Source organism: Carettochelys insculpta, chromosome 3, assembly GCF_033958435.1.
Source record: "Carettochelys insculpta isolate YL-2023 chromosome 3, ASM3395843v1, whole genome shotgun sequence".
In the NCBI taxonomy this organism is placed as follows: domain Eukaryota; kingdom Metazoa; phylum Chordata; order Testudines; family Carettochelyidae; genus Carettochelys; species Carettochelys insculpta.
Genome location: NC_134139.1, coordinates 133439014 through 133460396, shown reverse-complemented (window position 1 = coordinate 133460396; position 21383 = coordinate 133439014). Strand labels below are relative to the sequence as shown.

The 21383-nt window shown below is 42.1% G+C and overlaps 1 protein-coding gene across 1 annotated transcript; it reads right to left on the bottom strand.

Moving 5' to 3' along the window:
* Positions 1-1342: 1342 nt before the first annotated feature.
* COQ3 (coenzyme Q3, methyltransferase) lies at positions 1343-21383 on the bottom strand. Its single transcript, XM_074990845.1, has 7 exons — positions 21259-21383; positions 15374-15497; positions 12966-13118; positions 12699-12798; positions 10579-10821; positions 5664-5823; positions 1343-4537 (listed from the first exon to the last, which is right to left on the bottom strand). Exons 1-7 carry the CDS (start codon positions 21362-21364, stop codon positions 4335-4337), a joined length of 1089 nt encoding a protein of 362 aa, XP_074846946.1. The 5' UTR covers positions 21365-21383; the 3' UTR covers positions 1343-4334.

The window sequence follows — 21383 nt, the reverse complement described above, 5'->3', positions numbered from 1 at the left end:
GAATTCTCAGAGAAATGAAACAGAAGGGCATTGCAGCAGAAGGGCAGGTATTTTTGTGTGGAGCTAGTAAAAGGTGCTTGGACGACAGTTGTCGAAACAGAAACCTTTGCCTTATTTAGGGTTTACATATAGCACAGGCAGTGACAGTGCAGATATTCCCATTCTGATCACATACCAACCTCCACCCCGACCTAGAGGAACCAACTCCAGCTTCAGCCTATATAACTACTTCTCTTCCTGATCCCTTGCGTATATTTCTCTTTAGCAATCAGGCTATTTCGTCCCCAGAATGCTGCTATGGTATTATAGTGGTCAGCTCCCTCTATATATAAAAGTAAAGATCTCCCCTCATTGTCACTGAGTTCATATGGTAGAAACTTCAGAAGTAACATACACCATCCCACAGTGGTGAGGAGACAATTTAGAGCTTCTGAAAAGTGCCAGGCTGACCCTGGAAAATAAGGCCTTCTGGGGACATGAACAGGTACAGCACAGACCCAGCAGTGCACGTTTTCCTATTTATTTATCAGTGGTCATGTCTACACTTACAAAACACTTTGAAATGGCCATGCTAATGGCCAGATGGAATAATACTAATGAGGCGCTGAAATGAGTATTCAGTGCCTCATTAGCATGCCGCCTTCCACAGAACTTCAAAAGTGCCCTGTTTCACTCGCCCACAGCTCATCTACCCAGGGGTCCTTTTGGAAAGGACCCCACAGACTTCAGATGACAAGAATAAGGGGATTTCAAAGTCTGTGGGGTCCCTTCCAAAAGAACTTGCCTATTGACGAGCCGCGCAAGGGAAATGCGGCACTTTCAAAGAGCCCCCACTGGCGGCATGCTAATGAGGCACTGAATATTCATTTCAGCACCTCATTAGTATTCTTCCATTTGGCCATTAGCATGGCCATTTCAAAGCTTTTCGTAAGTGTAGATGTAGCCAGTATGTCTCTACCCCGCCCTGGAAGGACTACCCTTGGCAAGGAGAAAAGAGTTCAGCCATCATACCTATTTGATCCTTGGCTTCTCTGATGAGATTACCAACCACAGTGATGATCAGTGCCAGATGGTGGGTTTTGTGGATTGAACATGATTCCACTGAGGAATGGACTGAGACTACCAAACACGTTTCAAAGAAATACACTGCGTCAGTGAGCAGAGCCCTAGCTTGGAACTTGGCAGAAAGTTCTTGTGTGACTTTGGGCAAGTTATTCAGTCTCTTTGTGCCACTTCCATCTCCCAAAAGAGTGTTGTGAGGAAAAATACATTAAATAGTATGAGATTCTCAATCACTACGGCGATGGGAGCCATCTAATTTCTCACAATAAATCAATGTGGCCACATGCAAACATTTCTTTTAATACCTGTTAACTAGTCTTTCAGAGATTTTTAAAATATACATACATACTCAGATAACTTTGATACCTTCATATACATTGATATTTCTGATGCATGAATCTAAACTTTCTCAGAGCCTTTGTTATTAAGGAAAATTACCAACACTCTTTCCCATACCAGCACACAGCTTAACCCAGAAGTCTGCAACCTGTGGCTCTTTAAGAACTTCTTTGGGGCTCCCAGCACTACAATAGCAAAGTAAATAAAAAACACTCCTGATTGTTTTCAAAAAACAGCAAAGGTCTAAAAGCCCAACAATGAACAACTCATATCTAAATAACAAATGATACATGATCTCAAAACTTTGGACAGCTCCCCCATTAATATGTGCAGTGGGATATATTACTGTACCTGTGTATTGATTGTGTTGCTAATAAAATCTTGCTTTTGAAAAGGAAAAGGAAGCTTGTGGCAAAGGAAGTTGTGCAGGGCGACACAAGAAGAAAACAAATTAAACATGAAGTAAAATTGGCTTAATTACAGTGGGTTCGGGAATGAAGTCAGGAGGATAGTAGTACAAACACACATGTAAAGTGTGAGGAAATAGAATATGTAAAAAGTTTTCGAACATCCTGCAGTGAACACGTATTGCATTCTAAATCATGGTGTGTTTGCTGTTCTTAAAATGGGGGTTACAAAAAGTATGGTTTGACCTTATTTATTAAGGACCATTTTGTATTTACATGCATTGCAGCTCTTAAATTATTGAGCTTTAACCACATTTTTTTTTTAAAAAATGGCTCTTCTTGCTATTTTGGTTGCTGACCCCAGCTTAGCCAGATCTATAGTTGAGAAACTGTTTTTGGTGTTTCACCTTCTAGAGGTCCAAGAAATGTCTTGAGAAATTCAATTCTTCTAAAGCACACACAGGCGCTGTGATTACTTCTACTATCTGAAGCATCTTCCTTCCATTGAAAGGGAACTTGAAACAGAAAAAGGAGGGTGCATTTCATTCAGACCAAAAACTTCTAAAAGAATCGCTATGTCCAATATGGTGCAGTTTAACCAGTATTTTGGAGGGTTTTAGTCACTACACTGATGAACTATATATATTTATTATTTTTATTATTAATTGTACGTGTTAGATGACTTTATGTGACCATTTCTAAGTTGTTGGTTTCAGTACTACATAATCTAAAATGTTTTAGTTAAATAGTATCACTCTGAATTGCATGTAAGATGGTCACTGCAAGAAGTGGTCTGGAAAGTTTCTTGCACAGTTGAACACAAACAACATGGAGTCAAGATCGGCAATAACATTTACTACACAGAGCTTCACATGTTCAAGGCACTTAATAACAAATTAAGCACTCTTCACAGCAGTGTTCTGAGGTGTTATCTGTCCTGCTTTGGAGATGGGGAACCTAAATTAGTATGATGGACATGACTTGACAAAGGCCATAAAGCGAGCCAGTGACAGAGGCAGGATTAGCATTCATGGCCATCTGACTGCCAAACACTGTCCTTCAGCAGAGCAAAAAGCTGTAGTTAAGGCACTGGACTAAGACTCAAGAGATGTGAACTATATTCTTGGATCAGCTACAGGTGAAAAGGCACTTGACTATGCCTCAGGTCCTTATCTGTAAAATGGGAATGAAAATGATAGTGGATATTACATAAACTCATGAATTTATGTCAATGGCTAAGACGCTGTGGGTAATAAGGTCACAGAAATGCCAACACATTTTTACAACATTTTTTTCTGTCACTACGAAACCCTCCGGTACTTTTTAGCTTACCCAAGCCTTTCTAGCTTGGCCCCAATGCCTCACTCTGAGACAGCACTGGGACTAGAAAAGTCAGCCAGAGCTAGGAAACCTCCGATAACATAAAATAATCTTAGAATGCCTTTTCCAAACCAGGATATTCAAAAAGATCTCACAAAATGGGAAAGTCAACTCTGAAAGCTGGCAGTTAGGAAAACAAACCTCTCTCTATGTGTAAACTGAACACATTTTATAAAAAGAAAAGTGGGGACACATGATCATGGACACATGCAACAGTATTTTAGTTACAGACTCACATTTAGTTACAGACTCACATTTCACAGCAGAAAAGCATCTTATCAAGTAATCCTCCATCAGGCCTGTGGAGTAGGTGAAGGATTGTCCCACTCCACAGAATGTAGGTTCTATGAGAGATTGCAAACTAACTGCCAGCCTGATAACTATGGTTTCATGCTAGAGAAGAGACTGTTTAAACTCTGACAATTTTACTTAAATATGGAGGACCTGATAACAGATTCCATTTCTAGAGGGCGTGGAAGATGAACATTGAGGGATGAGATTCTCAAGTGTAGTGCCACAGCTGAACCAGGCTGCAGCTAATGTAACTAGCTGCGTAAGGCAAATAGCAGCGGCACAGAGGCAAAGCAGGAGCTGCTATGTCACTACCCTTCCCTTCCCTGAGTTGGTGCATCTGGAACAGAAGGTGGGAAAGAAGATTTTGGCGTTTTATAAATTATTTAAAACAAAGACACAAGTTTCTGAACAGCGCACTTGGGTAGTTTTAAATTAAAAGTGGTTTAAACTCTTCTACTTACACACAGTACATTACATTTTTAAAAGTGACTGCAAACTGAACTCAGCAGCAAACCATTACTTGCCAAAGTCCTGCTGAATCCTGTGTTTTCTTAGTAGGACTGTAAAAAGCCATCATACATAACATCCCCTTCACAAATATGGATAGAATAATCTGAAGGTTTGAAATTATTTTCTCATGAAATCTTGTCTCCAAAAGCTTTGTCTATCTTCATGATACATGATTCCCGAGGGGAAAAAAGCAATTATTCTCCCGATAGTCCACACTGAAACCCACTGGCAAAATACCTTAACTACCATCTACATGAACAGCGGACTTGTTGTAAACAATTTTATTACACCCAGGTATGCAAATCTTCTTTCAACTTCCTGCTGCTTCCCTACCACCATGCCTCAGACAGTTGTACTGCCACTAGCTTCACCCCGGTGCTGCTCCTTATCTGATTCCAAGGGTGACTCATTTGAGCTTGACTGTTCTTGTACCGTAGATTTTATGGCATGCACTGCATAGTTAATGTTTTTGCTTTCAGTCCAACTCCAGGACCCCAACAAGGGGTTGTACAACATTCCATTCACTGTCTTGACTAAAAAGCCATCTATAAAAGAAGGAGGAAAAAGATGGTGATCCTCAGACATTCTAAGTCAATGAAACATCAAGCTGTAAAAATTAGCAAGTTCTAAATATGCATTCTTCCACTGGGTTCTACAGCAACAGTACCAAGACATCAGAAGCATATTTGTAGTTGGTCAAGCTTTGCAGATTCAGGTCATCCCACTTCAAAACGGATAAAAGATGCTGGAAACATGAATGAAGAGGCAGGAAGAATATGGATCAAGAAATTAGTGTAAATAAAGAGCAATTTTACGCTCCCTTCTTAATATTGCTTGCGTTCACCATACAATGCTGCATTATTCCACAAAGATATAAGCTAAAAGACTGAATTTTGTTACTACAGTATGTTGCTTACCAAAGATCTCAAAAACCATGAGGTGCTTGGTGGCACAAGTTTTTCTGTCCCACGCCCCCCTCCTTTTTTTTTTTTTTAATTGTGTGTGGAGAAGGAATGGCTCAGGGAAAAACCCAACACCTCTGAAATCATTCTTTTAGGAAAGCAATCAAACTGGGATCAGTGGTGTGACTATCATGGTGGCTTGTTCAAAATACTCTGCCTCTCCCTCCCTCTCTCAGGTTGTATTGGAATGTCTGTGGTCAGCTCTCAACTTCAGACAGTTTTGAAATGAAATGCTTTAATAAATGCAATGCTAATGAAAGATACTGACTGACAGCCAGGGAGGCAAGAGTCCTGGGTTCATACTGCAGCAGCAGTGCTGCTTATGGACAATGGCTCATCAAGTGTCTCCACTTTGACTGTGGGGACTCACTATAAGAAATGAGACACTATTCTCTATAAGAAGAGCTCAAGAATGTGTAGTGTGAAGCTTGGCTATCCAAAAGGGGGGCAGCTGTGACAGTGGTTCTGTTTTGGTAATCTCAGTATGCTGCAAGTCAAACTGAGACCGTCAACTCTCCACACTCAGTGGAAAAGCCAGTATGTGGTAATGATTTTTAGCCACACTTGACCTACACCATGTCTGTGCTGATAAGAGGAGAACAGAGCTCTTCACTTCAAGGTTACCAATTATCTTAGCTATCTACTCCTGCCTGTTCCCATTATAACCAGTCAGACCTGAGTCACCCCCATCATTCTGTTTGACACTTACTTGATTCTAGCAGGCACTCTAGCTCTTCAGGGGAAACAAACTTCTCCCAGTCATGAGTACCTTCTGGTACAATGCCCATTATTCTCTCTGCAACTAAAATCCCCAAGATGTAGGATAACTGTGTTTTGTTGATTGTAGTAATGAATAATGAGCCTTCAGGCTAATAAAAATATTAAAATAATACTCAAATATCAGTATATTTAATGGACAATCTTCAAATGAAAACATCAACAATTAATCAATTTTGAATTTTAGGTACAAAAGTGGTCCATTCAGAAGCCATGGGCTGCTACATTAAAGCTACCTTCACTGGCTACATCTACATGGCCCTGGTCTTCAGCCTCACTGCCGGCAGAGCTATGCTAATCAGGTTTCTGGAAACTGCAAATCATGTGGCTAATTAGCACAGCTGCACAATACCTTGCTCTCAACAGAGGGTGGTGCTGGCAGTAAACGTTGTGTGGATGTGCCTCTGCCAGCTAACCACCCTGTGTCACCAGTCTCTTATCCCCAACTTCTTTCGGGAATAACGAACTGGCGACAGAGGGAGTTTAGCCGGCAGAAGCACATCCACATGGCATGTAGACTAAGGTGGAGATGGACGTAGGAGATACATGTGTTGAGAGTCTCTGAGTTAGACTAAGAGGGGTAAAAAGCAAAGGTGATGTCCTGCTAGGCGTCTACTACAGGCCGCCTAGCCAGGTGGAAGAGGTGGATGAGGCTTTTTTTAAACAACTAACAAAATCAAGCAGGGCCCCAGATTTGGTGGTGATGGGGGACTTCAACTATCCAGATATACGTTGGGAAACTAATACAGCGGGGCACAGACTATCCAGTAAGTTCTTGGATTGTAATGGAGACAATTTTTAATTCCAAAAGGTTAAAAAAGCTAAGGGGGAGAAGCTGTTTTAGATTTGATTTTAACAAATAGGGAGGAATTGGTAGAGAACTTGAAGGTGAAAGGCAGCTTGGGTGAAAGTGATCATGAAATCATAGAGTTCACAATTCTAAGGAAGGGTAGAACAGAAAACAGCAAAATAGAGATAATGGATTTCAGGAGTGCAGATTTTGGTAACTCAGAGAGCTGGTAGGTAAGGTCCCATGGGAAGCAAAACTGAGGGGAAAAACGCCTGAGGAGAGTTGGCAGTTTTTCAAAGGGACATTATTACGGGCCCAAAAGCAAGCTATCCCACTGTGTAGAAAAGATAGAAAATATGGAAAAAGACCACCTTGGCTTGACCAGGAGATCTTGCATGATCTCAAAATAAAAAAGGAATTGTATAAAAATGGAAACAAGGAAAAATTACAAAGGATGAATATAGGCAAACAACACAAGAATGCAGGAGAAAGATTAGAAAGGCTAAGGCACAAAATGAGCTCAAACTATCTACAGGCATAAAGGGAAACAAGAAGGCTTTTTATAAATACATTAGAAACAAGAGGAAGACCAGGGACAGGGTAGGGCCATTGCTCAGTGAGGAGGGAGAAACAGTAACAGGGAACTTGGAAATGGCATAGATGCTTAATGACTTCTTTGTTTCGGTCTTCACTGAGAAGTCTGATGAAGGAATGCCCAACATAGTGAATGCTAGTGGGAAAGGGGTAGGGTTAGAAGCTGAAATAAAAAAAAAGAACAAGTTAAAAATTACTTAGGAAAATTACATGTCTGCAGGTCACCAGGGCCTGATGAAATGCACCCTAGAATACTCCAGGAGCTGATAGAGGAGGTATCTGAGCCTTTATCTATCATCTTTGGAAAATCATGGGAGACAGGAGAGATTCCAGAAGACTGGAAAAGGGCAAATATAGTGCCCATCTATAAAAAGGGGAATAAGAATAACCTAGGAAACTACAGGCCAGTCAGCTTAACTTCAGTGCCAGGAAAGATAATGGAGCAGGTAATTAAAGAAATCATCTGCAAGCACTTGGAAGGTGGTAAGGTAATAGGAAACAGCCAGCATGGGTTTGTAAAGAATAAATCTTGTCAAACTAATCTGATAGCTTTCTTTAATAGGATAACAAGCCTTGTGGATAGGGGAGAAGCGGTAGATGTGGTCTACCTAGACTTCAGTAAAGCATTTGATACGGTCTCTCATGATATTCTTATCACAAAACTAGGCAAATACAATTTAGATGAGGCTATTATAAGGTGGGTGCATAACTGGCTGGATAACCATACCCAGAGGGTAGTTCTTAATGGTTCTCAATCCTGCTGGGAAAGTATAATGAGTGGGGTTCCGCAGGGGTCTATGTTAGGACCGGTTCTGTTCAATGTCTTCATCAATGATTTAGATATTGGCATAGAAAGTACGCTTATTAAGTTTGCAGATGATACCAAGCTGGGAGAAGCTGCAACTGCTTTGAAGGATAGGGTCATAATTCAAAATGATCTGGATAAATGGTCTAAAGTAAACAGGATGAAGTTTAATAAGGACAAATGCAAAGTGCTCCACTTGGGAAGGAACAATCAATCAGTTTCACACATACAGAATGGGGAGAGACTGTCTAGGAACGACTACAGCAGAAAGGGATCTAGGGATTATAGTGGACCACAAGATAAATATGAGTCAACAGATGCTGTTGCAAAAAAAGCAAACATGATTCTGGGATGCATTAACAGGTGTGTTGTGAACAAGACACGAGAAGTCATTCTTCTGCTCTGCTCTGCGCTTGTTAGGCCTCAGCTGAAGTATTCTGTCCAGTTCTGGGCACCACAGTTCAAAAAAGATGTGGAGAAACTAAAGAGGGTCCAGAAAAGAGCAACAAGAATGATTAAAGGTCTAGAGAATGTGACCTATGAAAAAAGGTTGAAAGAATGGGGCTTGTTTAGTTTGGAAAAGAGAAGATTGAGGGGAGACATGATAGTGGTTTTCAGGTATCTAAAAGGGCGTCATAAGGAGGAAGGAGAGAACTTCTTCTTCTTGGCCTCTGAGGATAGAATAAGAAGCAATGGGCTTAAACTGCAGCAAGGGAGGTTTAGGTTGGACATCAGGAAAAAGTTCCTAACTGTCAGGGCGGTCAAACAGTGGAATAAATTGCCAAGGGAGGTTGTGGAATCTCCATCGCTGGAGATATTTAAGAACAGGTTAGATAGATGTCTATCAAGGATGGTTTAGATAGTACTTGGTCCTGCCATTGGGGGAGGGGGCTGACTCGATGGCCTCTCGAGGTCCCTTTCAGTCCTAGTGTTCTATGATTCTATGTTTATCGCCAGCACCACCCTCTGCCAACAGTGAGGTCTCAAGCAGCAATGCTAATTAGCCACCCAATTACACAAACTGGAAGCCGGCAGTAGGGCTGAAGACCACGGCCATGTAGACGTAGCCTCTGTAACACATACTAATGTTTCAAGGCAAGTGCAGGTGACAGAAAAATCAGGATGTGATGTTCTTGGAGAGACAACTTTTTCAGTGGTGCAACTCAACATTTAACCAACAGTCCATATCTTCAAGATTTTGGCTTATGAAAAAAGAACAATCTGCACTAATGGAAGATAATGCCTAATTAAATTATATAATACAACATGCAAATAATGCCCAAGCAGATGAATTACAAGTTGAGGAATATGCATAGTAAACACAAGAAAGCAGACATAATTTTTAAACTTAATCTTTAAATTAAACATACACACTTATCAATGGCAAAAGCAAGCAGATTAACACGGCCTATTTCTAGCTTTGACTGCTCACAACACCACACACAAAAATCCATAGGAGCAAAAAAAGCCTATGGACATTTCTCCTATAGCCAATAGGATCAGTGGGGCACTTGCTAACAGAAGTGCTTTTTTCCTTAGGGGACTTTTCTGGGCAGTCAAACAGATAGTGTGAGTCAATCAGGGCTCACTTTTTGAGGGGGAGGGGGCTGTCTTTTGGGCCACCATGAAGTGATCTATGTCATGACTAGGCACCTTCCTATTTCAAACAGTACATATTCCATATCACTGTAAAAATTAGCATATTACTAAACTTACATTGAAAGGTTCATCCTTAAAGACCTAAAGAAAGTTTACAAACTGTAGAGAAAGACTACTTTACCCACAGAAACAAGCCATCTCCGAAGCAGAACACAGCAGCTGTTTAACCACTGCAACACTGTTACTCTACACAGCAGTTTTGTACAAGAAGTGAAGACTTAACTTATCCCCTTGAAACTACAAGAGTTATTTAGGTAGGTAGACTAATTCCCCATGCTGGAATTAGGCCACAGCACAAAGTCCATCAGCACATCTTCAAAATGTACAGCAGTATAAACTGCAAAATATGAGACACTATTGCACAATTAATATACTTGTGGATAAAATTTTGTTCTTCTCCCTATGTCCTAATGTAAACATTTTCAAGAAACAGCAGAGCTCCTGTGCATTGTTAGAAAAAGAATAATTTCTCATATCCCTATAAGACAGAACAGAGTGATGATTCCTACTTATATAAACTATGCCCCCTGTGCAACTAGTTGGAAAAGGAAGTGATTAATGAAGAGTCCCAGTTTACACGCTGGAGCTACTGTCACCCTCTACTAACCGGAATTAAGAGCAGTAGACGAAATAAAACAAATCCTGGGAGCATCTAAATGTAAACATGGCACTCTGGGAATACATCTGACTTTTAATGCTGAGTTGGACTGAGATGCCGTGAGTCAGACATTAAACTGCAGACAGTCAGTGAACAGTTAATTTGCATTTGTAGACATCAACACAGCTATTCAAACTTCCTCCATAAGTGGAAAATCAGGCTACAAAAACTCTCCATTAGGTTTTGACATTGTATTTCCTTATACATGATCTAATGGGAATCATGGCACTCCTGCAATGTTAGGTGATAATATCACTGAGGCCTCTGGGTGTGTGCTGACTAACTTTTTAGCTAAAGTTTTATTAAAGAAGACACAAACATTGTTACAATTAAACACTTACTTTTACCACTTGATAGCAGTACTTGATAAATGTTTCTAGGTCAGCCACATGCTCCACTACTTCAGAAGCAACAAGTACATCAAAGGTTTCTGTAGTATCTTCTGAGATTTCTTCCAGTGAGCAGGATTTGTACTGTATTCTCTTGGCTAGAACAGGATCAAATGACTTGTGGTGTTCTGCTGTTTTAATGTTGTCCTCAAGAGGATCAATTCCAGTAACTGAAGCTCCTAGTCTACCTAGAGGCTAATAATACACATCTTTATTTTTAGGCAGCATATAAACAATCTGTGCATTAAACTCTATGTAAACCAACAATTTAATGTCAAAATTACTGAAAAATCCTGCAGTGGGCATAGAACAGTGAGACAAATAACTCAGAAGAGTGGCCTTTGATTCTGCAGCATGTTTTTAAGTTTACTAAAAAGTACAAAATAATTTTTAAACAATGTAAAAGGCAATATCTTCAAAAAGAAGAGAGTGATTATTTTACACATATGTTTTTAAAATAATTGCTCCTTCCTCACTTTGCCCTGAGTACAGATTTTCTCCACTGCAATGATTGTACAGACACCCAATTTCCCTCTTGGATGTTTAACCTACACTTACGATTTATCCTTTCCTCCAGAACTAGCTGAATGCTGAATCCAAATCTTTATAATGGCTCTTCTATACAATAATCTATGATACCTGCTCAATGCTAAAAACTGAACACTCATGTTGACGTCTCTTGAAACTGGATCACTTCATGCAACACAACCAACTTCATGTTACTGGAACCCTAAAAGTTATTAAGCTTGTGAAAATTACAAGCCCCACAGGGTTTGTCAGCAGAATGAGAGAGCTTTGTCCATAGTTATTCAACCTGAGGAACTTGAATTTGAACCAGTCAGTAAAAACTTAACTAGATGGACACATACACTCAATAAATGTACCCTTAAGCACCCACCTGCAAATTTTCTAATGCTTGTGTATAATTTTAAACCATTCAAAAATTTTATTAAATAGAAACCATTTGTTTTATTTTTTAAAAAATCTAAAGATATGACTTTTCAATGCAGACTAAGTGCATACCAAGTAGCTTTCACTGTAGCTGATTTGTATACATCTTTCCTTTGGTGGATGGGGATGGGAGAGAGGCAAAGCACGAATTGCTTTGTAAGAGGATAAAGATATACCTTTTTTCACTCTCTCAATGCTAAAAAGGATTTACCTATCAGCTACCAAAAACAAGGGGGGGTAAACCTCCCTTGTGCAGAGACCCAAGGTGAGTGTCTGTGCCACATCTCTGAGCATAAAAGCTTCAAAAGCCACCTTTGTATTTTCCTGATCTTCAGCTGCTCTGGAACTGGAAGGGTCCCCAGTGTCACTTAGACACCATGGGGGGCAGCCTAGGGCAGCCTTATACGTCACATCTCCAACAAAAAACATCATCTGTGTGTTACACTCTCACCCTCAACACAGCCTCAAGCTTGCGAGGTGGTTCTCATGAACACCCCTTACAGCTTCCCCTGCTCCAAGGCAATCCTTCTCCTTCCAGTTACAGGCTTTTAGGGCCCCTTTCCACTGCCCCAGTACTATCAGGTGGTGTCAAGAGACATGACAGAGGTAAGCAATTTGCCCAATATGGAAAAGCTAAGCCCAAATATGACTATTTCAGAAGCAACAAGCATGTGAAAACAGATTATAATGAAAAACACTCTTCTTCATTAACAAGAGAGGTCATGACAAAAAGTGATCTTCTACCAACCCCAGCACTCCCTAAAAAAGTTATTTCACAATGACTTTCCAAAGGAATGCTAGCAAAGATCCGACACTATTTTGCTCTTTGTGACGTTTGAATAATCTGTTGGTTAACCTTAAGGTTTTAGCATCTCTCCCTCTTTTCTTGATGAAGCACAGTTGTTTTCAACAAAGCATTACATTTTTAGACCAAATACTGAATGTGGTTTGTTGAAGGCACTGCACACCAAAACATACATTCATTAATGCGCCAATACCGCAGAAAATGGCCAGGAGCTCCTCCTCATTTGAGATTTTAGAATTAAATGAATAGATCACGTTTCAAAATCTACATAAGATCCTTAGCTAGGGAGACAGGAATAATAAATGGGTTTTCTTACTTCACTTAGCAATCCACCACCACAGCCAACATCTAGAATCTTTATACCAGACAGAGGGCTTCCCAGCTGATGATCACTACTCATATTCAATAGAGTATCTCTGAAACAAAGTGTACATAAATAAGCACAAAGATACAAAATGGTTTAACTGAAAGATTTCTTTAAAATTTGTCCTAAATATCTATAATGGTTCAACATGTTGTTTTATATTTTTAGATGTGTGCTTAGAAATAACATTAAACAGCAATAGTATTTCCAAAACTGTACCTAATAAATGGCACTCTAATATCATTCAAAGAATGAAGGACAGAATATTCTCCTTGTTCATCCCACCACCTATGTGCCAACAACTGGAATTTTTTCATCTCTTCTGAATCCACTGTTGTACGTGAAGTGCTGTACAGCCTCTTCATAGTACTCCTACACAATGAAAGTCAAAACAGCACATCATAAACATGTATACCTGGCACCAAAACATGTGACTGAGACAATAAGTTGGGTTAAGAAGAGAAAAAAATATTTCCTTTGGTGGGAGGAGGGACAAATCCAGAGAAAGCACTTTTTATTCATGTTATTGTCAAGAAATCCTGTCAGAAAAGCCTCTGACAGGGTTTTGACACGCCCCCAGCCTCTGGTGTATTGCAGGGTCTCCTTGGTGACAGGTCATGCTTGATACATCAACAAAGCACAAAGTTTTACCTCGGAAATGTCTTCAGAAAGTGATTTTAACTTAAAATCAATACATAGCCATCCATTTAATCAGAGGGGGTAACTTTAGGCGGTAAAGCAACAGCCTATGAATATTAATGAACTGTAACTGCCACCTATGACCATAAAAGGAAAACTTCTGAAAAGGTCTGAAGTCTCTGGACCTGTTGGGGTAGTTCTCTATCAAGTCCACACCTAGCCCCCAGACTCATGAATAATTCATGAGCTGGGTGTATAAAAGAAGGCTGCTCACCACAGAAGGGGCCCTTCGGGAAGGTCCTGTCTTTTGACCTGGACCAGTCCCTTTCGGTAGCCCTTTGGGTGAAGCAGCTGAACATCACTGGACAGACAAGCGGCACTGAGGGGACCTGAATTGTCACACCAGGTGTCATCTGCAGCTTGCAGCCATACCATCACAGCGAAGTCCAGCAGTGGCGGCGGCAGACTACATCACCTGACACCGCTCCCCGGCAGGGGCCGACCAGGCCAGGGCTGGCCCTCGCTCCAAAGAGACCTTTTGAACGGACTGGACAACTCATCAACTAAGCAGCTGTGAGCTGAGGCTACAAAAGAAAGGCTGCTCCACCTGCTGTATCCTTCTAATATTGACTCTTTTCTTTCCCTTTACTCCTATTCAGTTGCTGATATTATTGTTAACTATTGTTAATTGTTATTGTTGTTATTGTTAAGTATTAGGTATAGCATTATTAGTAGAAGCTTATTGTTTAGTGTCTCTTGAAGACTTTTTATTGCTGTTAACTTAGTGCAGTTATATATACTTACATATTCGTTATAAGTCACTATTGATGTCAGGGATTAGCAACCCCTGGGCCGAACACTTATAAATAAGAGGTGTTAGGAAGCACCAGCTTTGCCCCCCTTTTGGTAAAAGCAGGGGATAGCAGGGCCCCCAAGCATATCATACTTGAATACAGTATTATATCTCATTTTTGGGTCCCTGGGGAGTAGCGCCCCCAGTGGACTTAATTGACAGCAGGGATTGTTTAGTTTAACTACACCCTGATGGTCTTCAATACCTCTGTAAATAAGACATGGGAATGGCAATCGGATTCATCTTTTGTGTAAGTAAATGTAAATAACTGGATTAAATGTGATCAAAAGGTTTCTTTGGTGAACACACAATAAACTTCCACTTTGTTTTTGTAACAGTTAATTACTCTCAGCCTCCATTTTCTCTGGGCCATACGGGGAACTGCAGGGACCTAACACCAGGGGATGCCCTCTAAGGAACTTTACTAGCTACTGCTGACACCGGTGTTTCTTTTAATCTGACCATCGTGCTAAATTGCCTTTGAGTCTTTCTAATTCAATTAGACATTGTGTTTTATTTTTAAAGCAAATTGTTGTTTATTAAAAGAGGGAAACCCACAAGCGGTCGTTACACCACAGACCTAGAGCCATTGTTAGGGCCTAGGTCTGAGAGAGTTTGGCATTTTTGGTCGGCTCTCGCTGCTCACGCAGCACCCTCGTCTTGCGGTTGCTTGCCATATTGGGCATCTCGGCAGCGGCTGAGACAGTTATCTCACTTCCTAGACTCTAAACTCTCTCTTTTTGACTTAATTAATAGCATTTAACTTAACAATGTATTACTAATAATTCTGAGCTTCAAATTATTGAATTAGAGGAGTGGCAGTGTTAGTCTATATCAGCAAAAACAATGCAAAGGCCTGTGGCACCTTACAGACCAGCAGATTTTTGGAGCATAAGGTTTCATGGGCAAAGACCCACTTCGTCAGATGCATGTACACAATTGAATGTACATAAAGTTGGTGATTTTTAACTCACCAACTTTTTCTGTACAGTAACAATAAAAAAAACAAAAGTTATCTGAAAGATCAAAATTGATTTTTTCAGATCATGATCCAGTTGTCATCACACATCATTATGCTCATTTTTATATTGTAAAAGATAATGTAATGAAAAATTGTATTAGCTACTGTACTTACATGTGGCTTTTCCTTTCAGTAAGACAGATCAACCTTGTACTGCTGGATGTCAACTTCATTTTCCAACTGTAATCTTCTCTGAAACCAGTGGGGCTTCCCTGAAAAGCCTGACCATAGTGCTCACCTGCATATATAACACAAGCAGTGCAATGGAAATCAATCAGCTTTATGGTCATCCAGAGATAACAAATCTGCTCATCAAAATGGTTTAAAATGCTATGCAATGGTAATAGGCTTTTAATGAAGAAATTAAAGTTAGACTGCAGGAGCTAATCAATGTATTTACCTTTTCCCTGCATAAGTTGTTTTCTCACAAAGAAGTTTTGAGACAGAAGCCAGTTCAGTGTTTTCTTTTTGTTTTTTTTTACAGAGACTTATTAAAAGAATATGCGAACAAACAAAAAGCTAAGTAAACGTGTCACTAATTTACTTCTGATTTCCCTACAGTAATCAAATATGCTATAATCCAACAATCAAATTAAGTTCTGCAGGCTCCATGGGGCAAATGGCAGACACCAAAAAAGCTGAGGCGCTATGGGAATTTTTGGGGAAAAAATGTGCAGAAATAATGCGATGTAGAAAGTAGCATGGTTGGAACTTGACCCCTCATTCCCTGGACAATTTGCTACTGTCCCACAAAGCACTGCAAAAGTGTCCTCAACAAGCATGGTACCAGACTACAAAGCACAGTGGGATACTTACCAAGGATACACTGCATTTCACACTATTATATCTACCCAGAGACTCTTGGCAAGCATGCACTGCATCAATACAAGTAACTGAGCATCCACATGCCGCAGTGAATTACACATTTTGGTGGCTGTACAGAGACGTAAATGGCACTCACCAAACTTTGTACAGAAGGCCCCAATACTGGAAACACTCAGACATATACTTAACTTTACTGCTCCAAATAACCTCACTGACTTATACATATCTTATCTCACAGAACTGGAAGGGACCTTCAGAGGTCATTGAGTCCAGCCCCCTGCACTCACAGCAGGACCTATCAACATCCCTCACAGATTTTCTTTTAAATCTAACCTGCCCCAGACCCTTGAAAGGCCCCCTTAAGGGCTGAACTAACAACCCTGGGTTTCCAAGACCAATACTCTAACCACTGAGCTGTCCCTCCCTCAGACAGTCAGTGAGTCCAATCCTGTGCCCTCACAGCAGGACCTAGCATGACTGTTTTTTGTATCTAACCTGTCCCAGACCATTGAAAGGCCCCCTCTAGGACTGAGCTCACAACACCAATGCACTAACGACTGAGCTATCCCCAGGGACTTGTTGATATATTGGGCCTTTAGTTTAGGACTATTTAAATTTTTATATATATATATATATATATATATATATATATATATATATATATATATATATATATACACACTGCCTAGCACACAGGACTCTGAGCCCTGATATATTTGAGGGAGGAGAGAGAGATACACACATGTGGGACAAAGGATAAAAACAGAGAGAGCCAAGATGGCTTGGCTAAAGCCCTGGTCTGATGTTAGCCAGGATAAATGCTATCTTAGTCTTAGTTTCAGAGAACTATCCACAGTGACTCCAGGATCTCTCTCTTGGGTGGTAACAGCTAAATTAGACCTCATCATTTTATCTGTATCATTAGATTTAGGCACAGCGATTTCACTTCACTGCGTTCTTCTGGGAGCCCCAGCCTATACTGATCACAGCTGCTTCTCTTTAGTACTCCATCTGCTCTGAAGATAGAATTCAACCTTTCCTGGCTATAGGAACTTACCTTTGGAAAAAGTCATCCAGGCCCATCCTTTTAAGGGGGCCCAGATCTCTGGCTGCCACTGCTATTTCAGCTGTGGCCAGAGCTCCACGCCTCTTTGAAGCGCCAGTAGCATCACCCTGCCCAGCTCTGGGGTGGTCCAGCACAACGGTCTGGGTGGCGATAAGAGCAATTGTCCTTGGCCCTGCCCCTTTTGCTCTTGGCCCCTCCCTTCTGGGACACAGAGCTGGGCCCCCCTCCCTCTCTACCCCAGGGCCTGGGGTTACTGTTGGCCCTGGTCTCTAGTTTAGAGCATCCCCATGAAAACACACACAAGGGGAGCAACCAGGGACTCCTGCTGTTATCTGGGGAATATCTGAGGCCAGTTTGATCATAAATGATATCATAAGCAGTCCTAAACAACAAGAAGCCCTGTAGCACCTTATAGACTAACATATTTTTTTTTAGAGCATAAACTTTCATGGGCAAAGACCTGCTTCATCAGATGCATGCATCTTTGTCAGATGCCAGTCTTGACTTTTCAGCTGGGGAGAAAAGACCCATCCAGGAGCTTTCTGTACAGACCAGAATTTCTGAAGATGCACACATCGTGAACCTTTCCCGACCATCCCATGTTGACCTTTGTGACCTACCCCTGCTTGCAACACCATTGAAAAGAATCCCTTTCTGTGTATAAACTCAGAGGCCGGGTGGTCTGAAGCTAGGATGGGGATGTGCATGCCATTTATTGCTCCACTGCAGTTAAAAAAACCCCACGGCAGCAAAGCCATCCACTATGGCCTCTAAATCTCCCAGGGTCACAGTGTTCCTCAGGAGACACTGATAGATTGCACTGGCTACAGGCACCACCATAGCACCCAAGCATAGATCTGCCTACCCTGAACTTATTTGCCACTGAATGGTGACTGTTGGGCGCTGCAAACTTCCACAGAGTGCTTGCCACTCGCTTGTGAACCATTAAAGATCATCTCATTCTTGTACTGCTGCACTTCCGGTAGGGAGCCAGCCAATCACAAAGCTCCATAAAAGTGGACTTGTGCACGCAAAAGTTCTGCACCCATTCCAGGAATGGGTCATTCCAGGAATCCAAAACCAGCGTGTGCTGGTTTCACAAGTCCGAAAACACTGTTGCATTGTCAGCAATGCATCCAGGGAAACCAGCATTTCTAAGTTCCTGGTCTGCAGTTGAGCAATTTCTTCTCCAACATCTTTATTATCATCCTCAACCACCATCTCAGCCCATGGCCTTCATCATCGAAAGATAAACTGTGCAACCTTCCAGAAAGTTGCTGTAACAGCCTGTGCGACAACCTGAAGCATTCAAGAATCCATGCTTGCACTAGCACTGTGCCTTGACCTCCCATTCATTTTCACGCAGTTAATGGGTGCTCTGAATTCTTGGAGAGTGTTTTGTATTCTGGGATAGTGACACCAAACACCCACAAGCAACTACGGTAACTTTCTGACCCCCATAACCCATTTGTACAAAACCCACAGAATGCAATAGGGCTAAGGCACTGTAGCGTAGGTACCCACAATGCACAGCTCATGCAGTCGAATCTGGATAAGGCAATGGAGATGCAGTAAGTCAACATGGAGAAATGGAAAGTCAATTTTCCAGAACATTTGTGGACAATTAACTTCAAGTTTGTAAGATTGAGGTTAAAAAGTCAAATTTATTAAAACAAAAGAAAACAAAACAAAACAAAGATTTCATTTCGCAATGTACACATAGCCAGAATCTGAAAGGCCTAGATCAGCTGTTTTCATTGGTAAGCTCCTTACTCTGAAAGATGACTATTGCCAGGAAAGGTTGAATTTTAGCTTCAGACCACACAGGAAGTGCTAAAGAGAAGAAGCTGTGATCTGCGAAGGCTGGGATTCCCAGAAAAATGCAGTTAAGTAAAATCACTATGTCTGTATCTAACCATACAGATAAAATGATGAGGCCTAATTTAGCTGTTACCACTCAAGAGAGAGATCTTGGAGTCACTGTTGATAGTTCTCTGAAAACATCCACTCATGCTGCATATACACCACCCCCACCCCACCCCCACTTTCTAGAAGGGGCATGGTAATGAGTGGAGCGGAAGATGAAAATGAGGCACAAATTAAAGTATCTCACACCTTATTTGCATATTTCCATGAAATTTTGCTTCCAAAAGATCCCCTTCTGGAAGCAAAAGCTGCCATTTAGACAGGGTTTCTTCAGAAGGAAATGGGGGTCCTTCCAAGGGAAATCCCCCTTCCAGAAGACCCTTCTTCCGCAAATAATGCATGGGAATGGGATCACTCCATCTCTGAAAAGATGTATTGGAAAGGGACAACAAAAATGAGTAGTTGTATGGAACTGTTTCCCTCTGAGGAGAGGCTACAAAGACTGGGACTTTGCCCCTTGGCAAGAAGAGGCCTAAGGGGGTTACGCCAGAAGTCTATAACTGGGGGTGCAAAATGGGGGGTGTCGTGAAATTTCAGAAGAGGGCATAGCACCTTCAGCTGCTGGGTCTTAGGCCCGTTCATTTCATTAAAAGGTTGAAATATGTCACTGTTTTTATGGCTGTGTATTCACATTTACATATTGATCAATAAGGTTTTTACATTCTACCTATGGTAGAGATAGACTGATATAGCTTGAATTCAGCAAAGCTTTTGATACAGCCTCCCACAACATTCTTGCCCATAAATTAAGGAAGTAAGGATTGGATACAGGGACTATAAGATGGCCAGAAAGCTGGCTTGACAGTCGAGCTCAACGGGTAGTGGTCAGTGGCTCAATCTCTGGATGGCGGTCTGTTTCACGTGGAGTGCCCCAAGGCGCAGTTCTGGGGGTGGTGTTGTTCAACACCTTTATTAATAACCTGGATGAGGGACTGGATTGCACCCTCAGCAAGTATGCAGATGACACTAAGCTAGGGGGAAAGGCAGATACAGTGGAGGATACAGACAGGATACAGAGGGACCTGAATAAGTTGAAAGATTAGGCCAGAAGAAATCTGATGCAGTTCAACAAGAAGTGTACTGTACTGCACTTAGGACTGAAGAATCCCAAGCATTGTTATTGGCTGGGGATAGACTGGCTAAGCAGCAGTACAGCAGAAAGGGACCTAGGGGTTATGGTAGATGAAAGGCTGGATGTAAGTCAACAATGTGCCCTTGTAGCCAAGAAGGCTAACAACATATTGTGGTGCATTAGTAGGAGCATGTCGAGCAGATCTAGAGAAGTTGTTATTCCTCTCTATTTGGCATTGGTGAGGCCAGTATAGAAAGGATGTGGATGTGCTGGAGCAGGTTCAGCAGAGGGCAACAAAAATAATTAAGGGGCTGGAGCACAAGAGCTATGAGGAGAGGCTGAGAGATAGGGGCTTATTTAGTTTACAGAACAGAAGACTTTGGGGCAATTTAATAGCAGCCTTCAACTTCCTGAAGGGGAGCTTTAAAGAGGATGGAGAGAGACTATTCTCAGCGGTGACAGACGGCAGAACAATGGTCTGAAGTTGCACAGGGAGAGGTGTAGGTTGAATATTAGGAAAAACTACTTCACCAGGAGGGTGGTGAAGCACTGGAATACGCTGCTTAGAGAGGTGGTGGAATCTCTGTCCCAAGAGGTCTTTAAGTCTCAGCTTGACAAAGTCCTGGCTGGGAAGACTTAGTGGGGGTTAATCCGGCTTTGGGCAGAGGGCTGGACTCGATGACCTCCGGAGCTCCCTTCCAGCCCTAGGGGTCTCTGATTTTCTGACGCACACTGAAAGGGTTGGGGGGTGTTTTTGTTTGGTTGGCTTCTTCCATGTGAACATAACCGAAATGGCCATGGGTCTGGATTACATTAGACAGGTTGCTGGGGGGTGGGGTGCTAAATGCTGCGACACAAAGCGGGGCCTGATGTAAAAGTTCGCTCCGGGGCTACAACATCAGCAGGGGTGTGGAGAAAGGAAGGACGTGCCTGCACTCTGGGGCGGATGGCGGAGACGGCTGCGCCCTGCACCTCCGCAGGGCAGGCGGCGGGGGACGCACGTCCCGCCCGGGATACGCCTAGCCCAGGCGCGGGCAGGCCCCGCAGGAAACACGCCGGGCCAGCGGGAGCCGCCCCATTTGGCTCTGGCCTGGCACGGAAGATACTCACCGGCCGCTGCCCCCAGCCGCCTTCCGGGCGCAGCCACTCCGCTGCTCCGGCCCCCGTGGCCCACTAGGGCCCGGGCCGCTCTGCTCAGCCCGCCGCAGCCCCACATCGCCCAGGCCCAGCTCCGC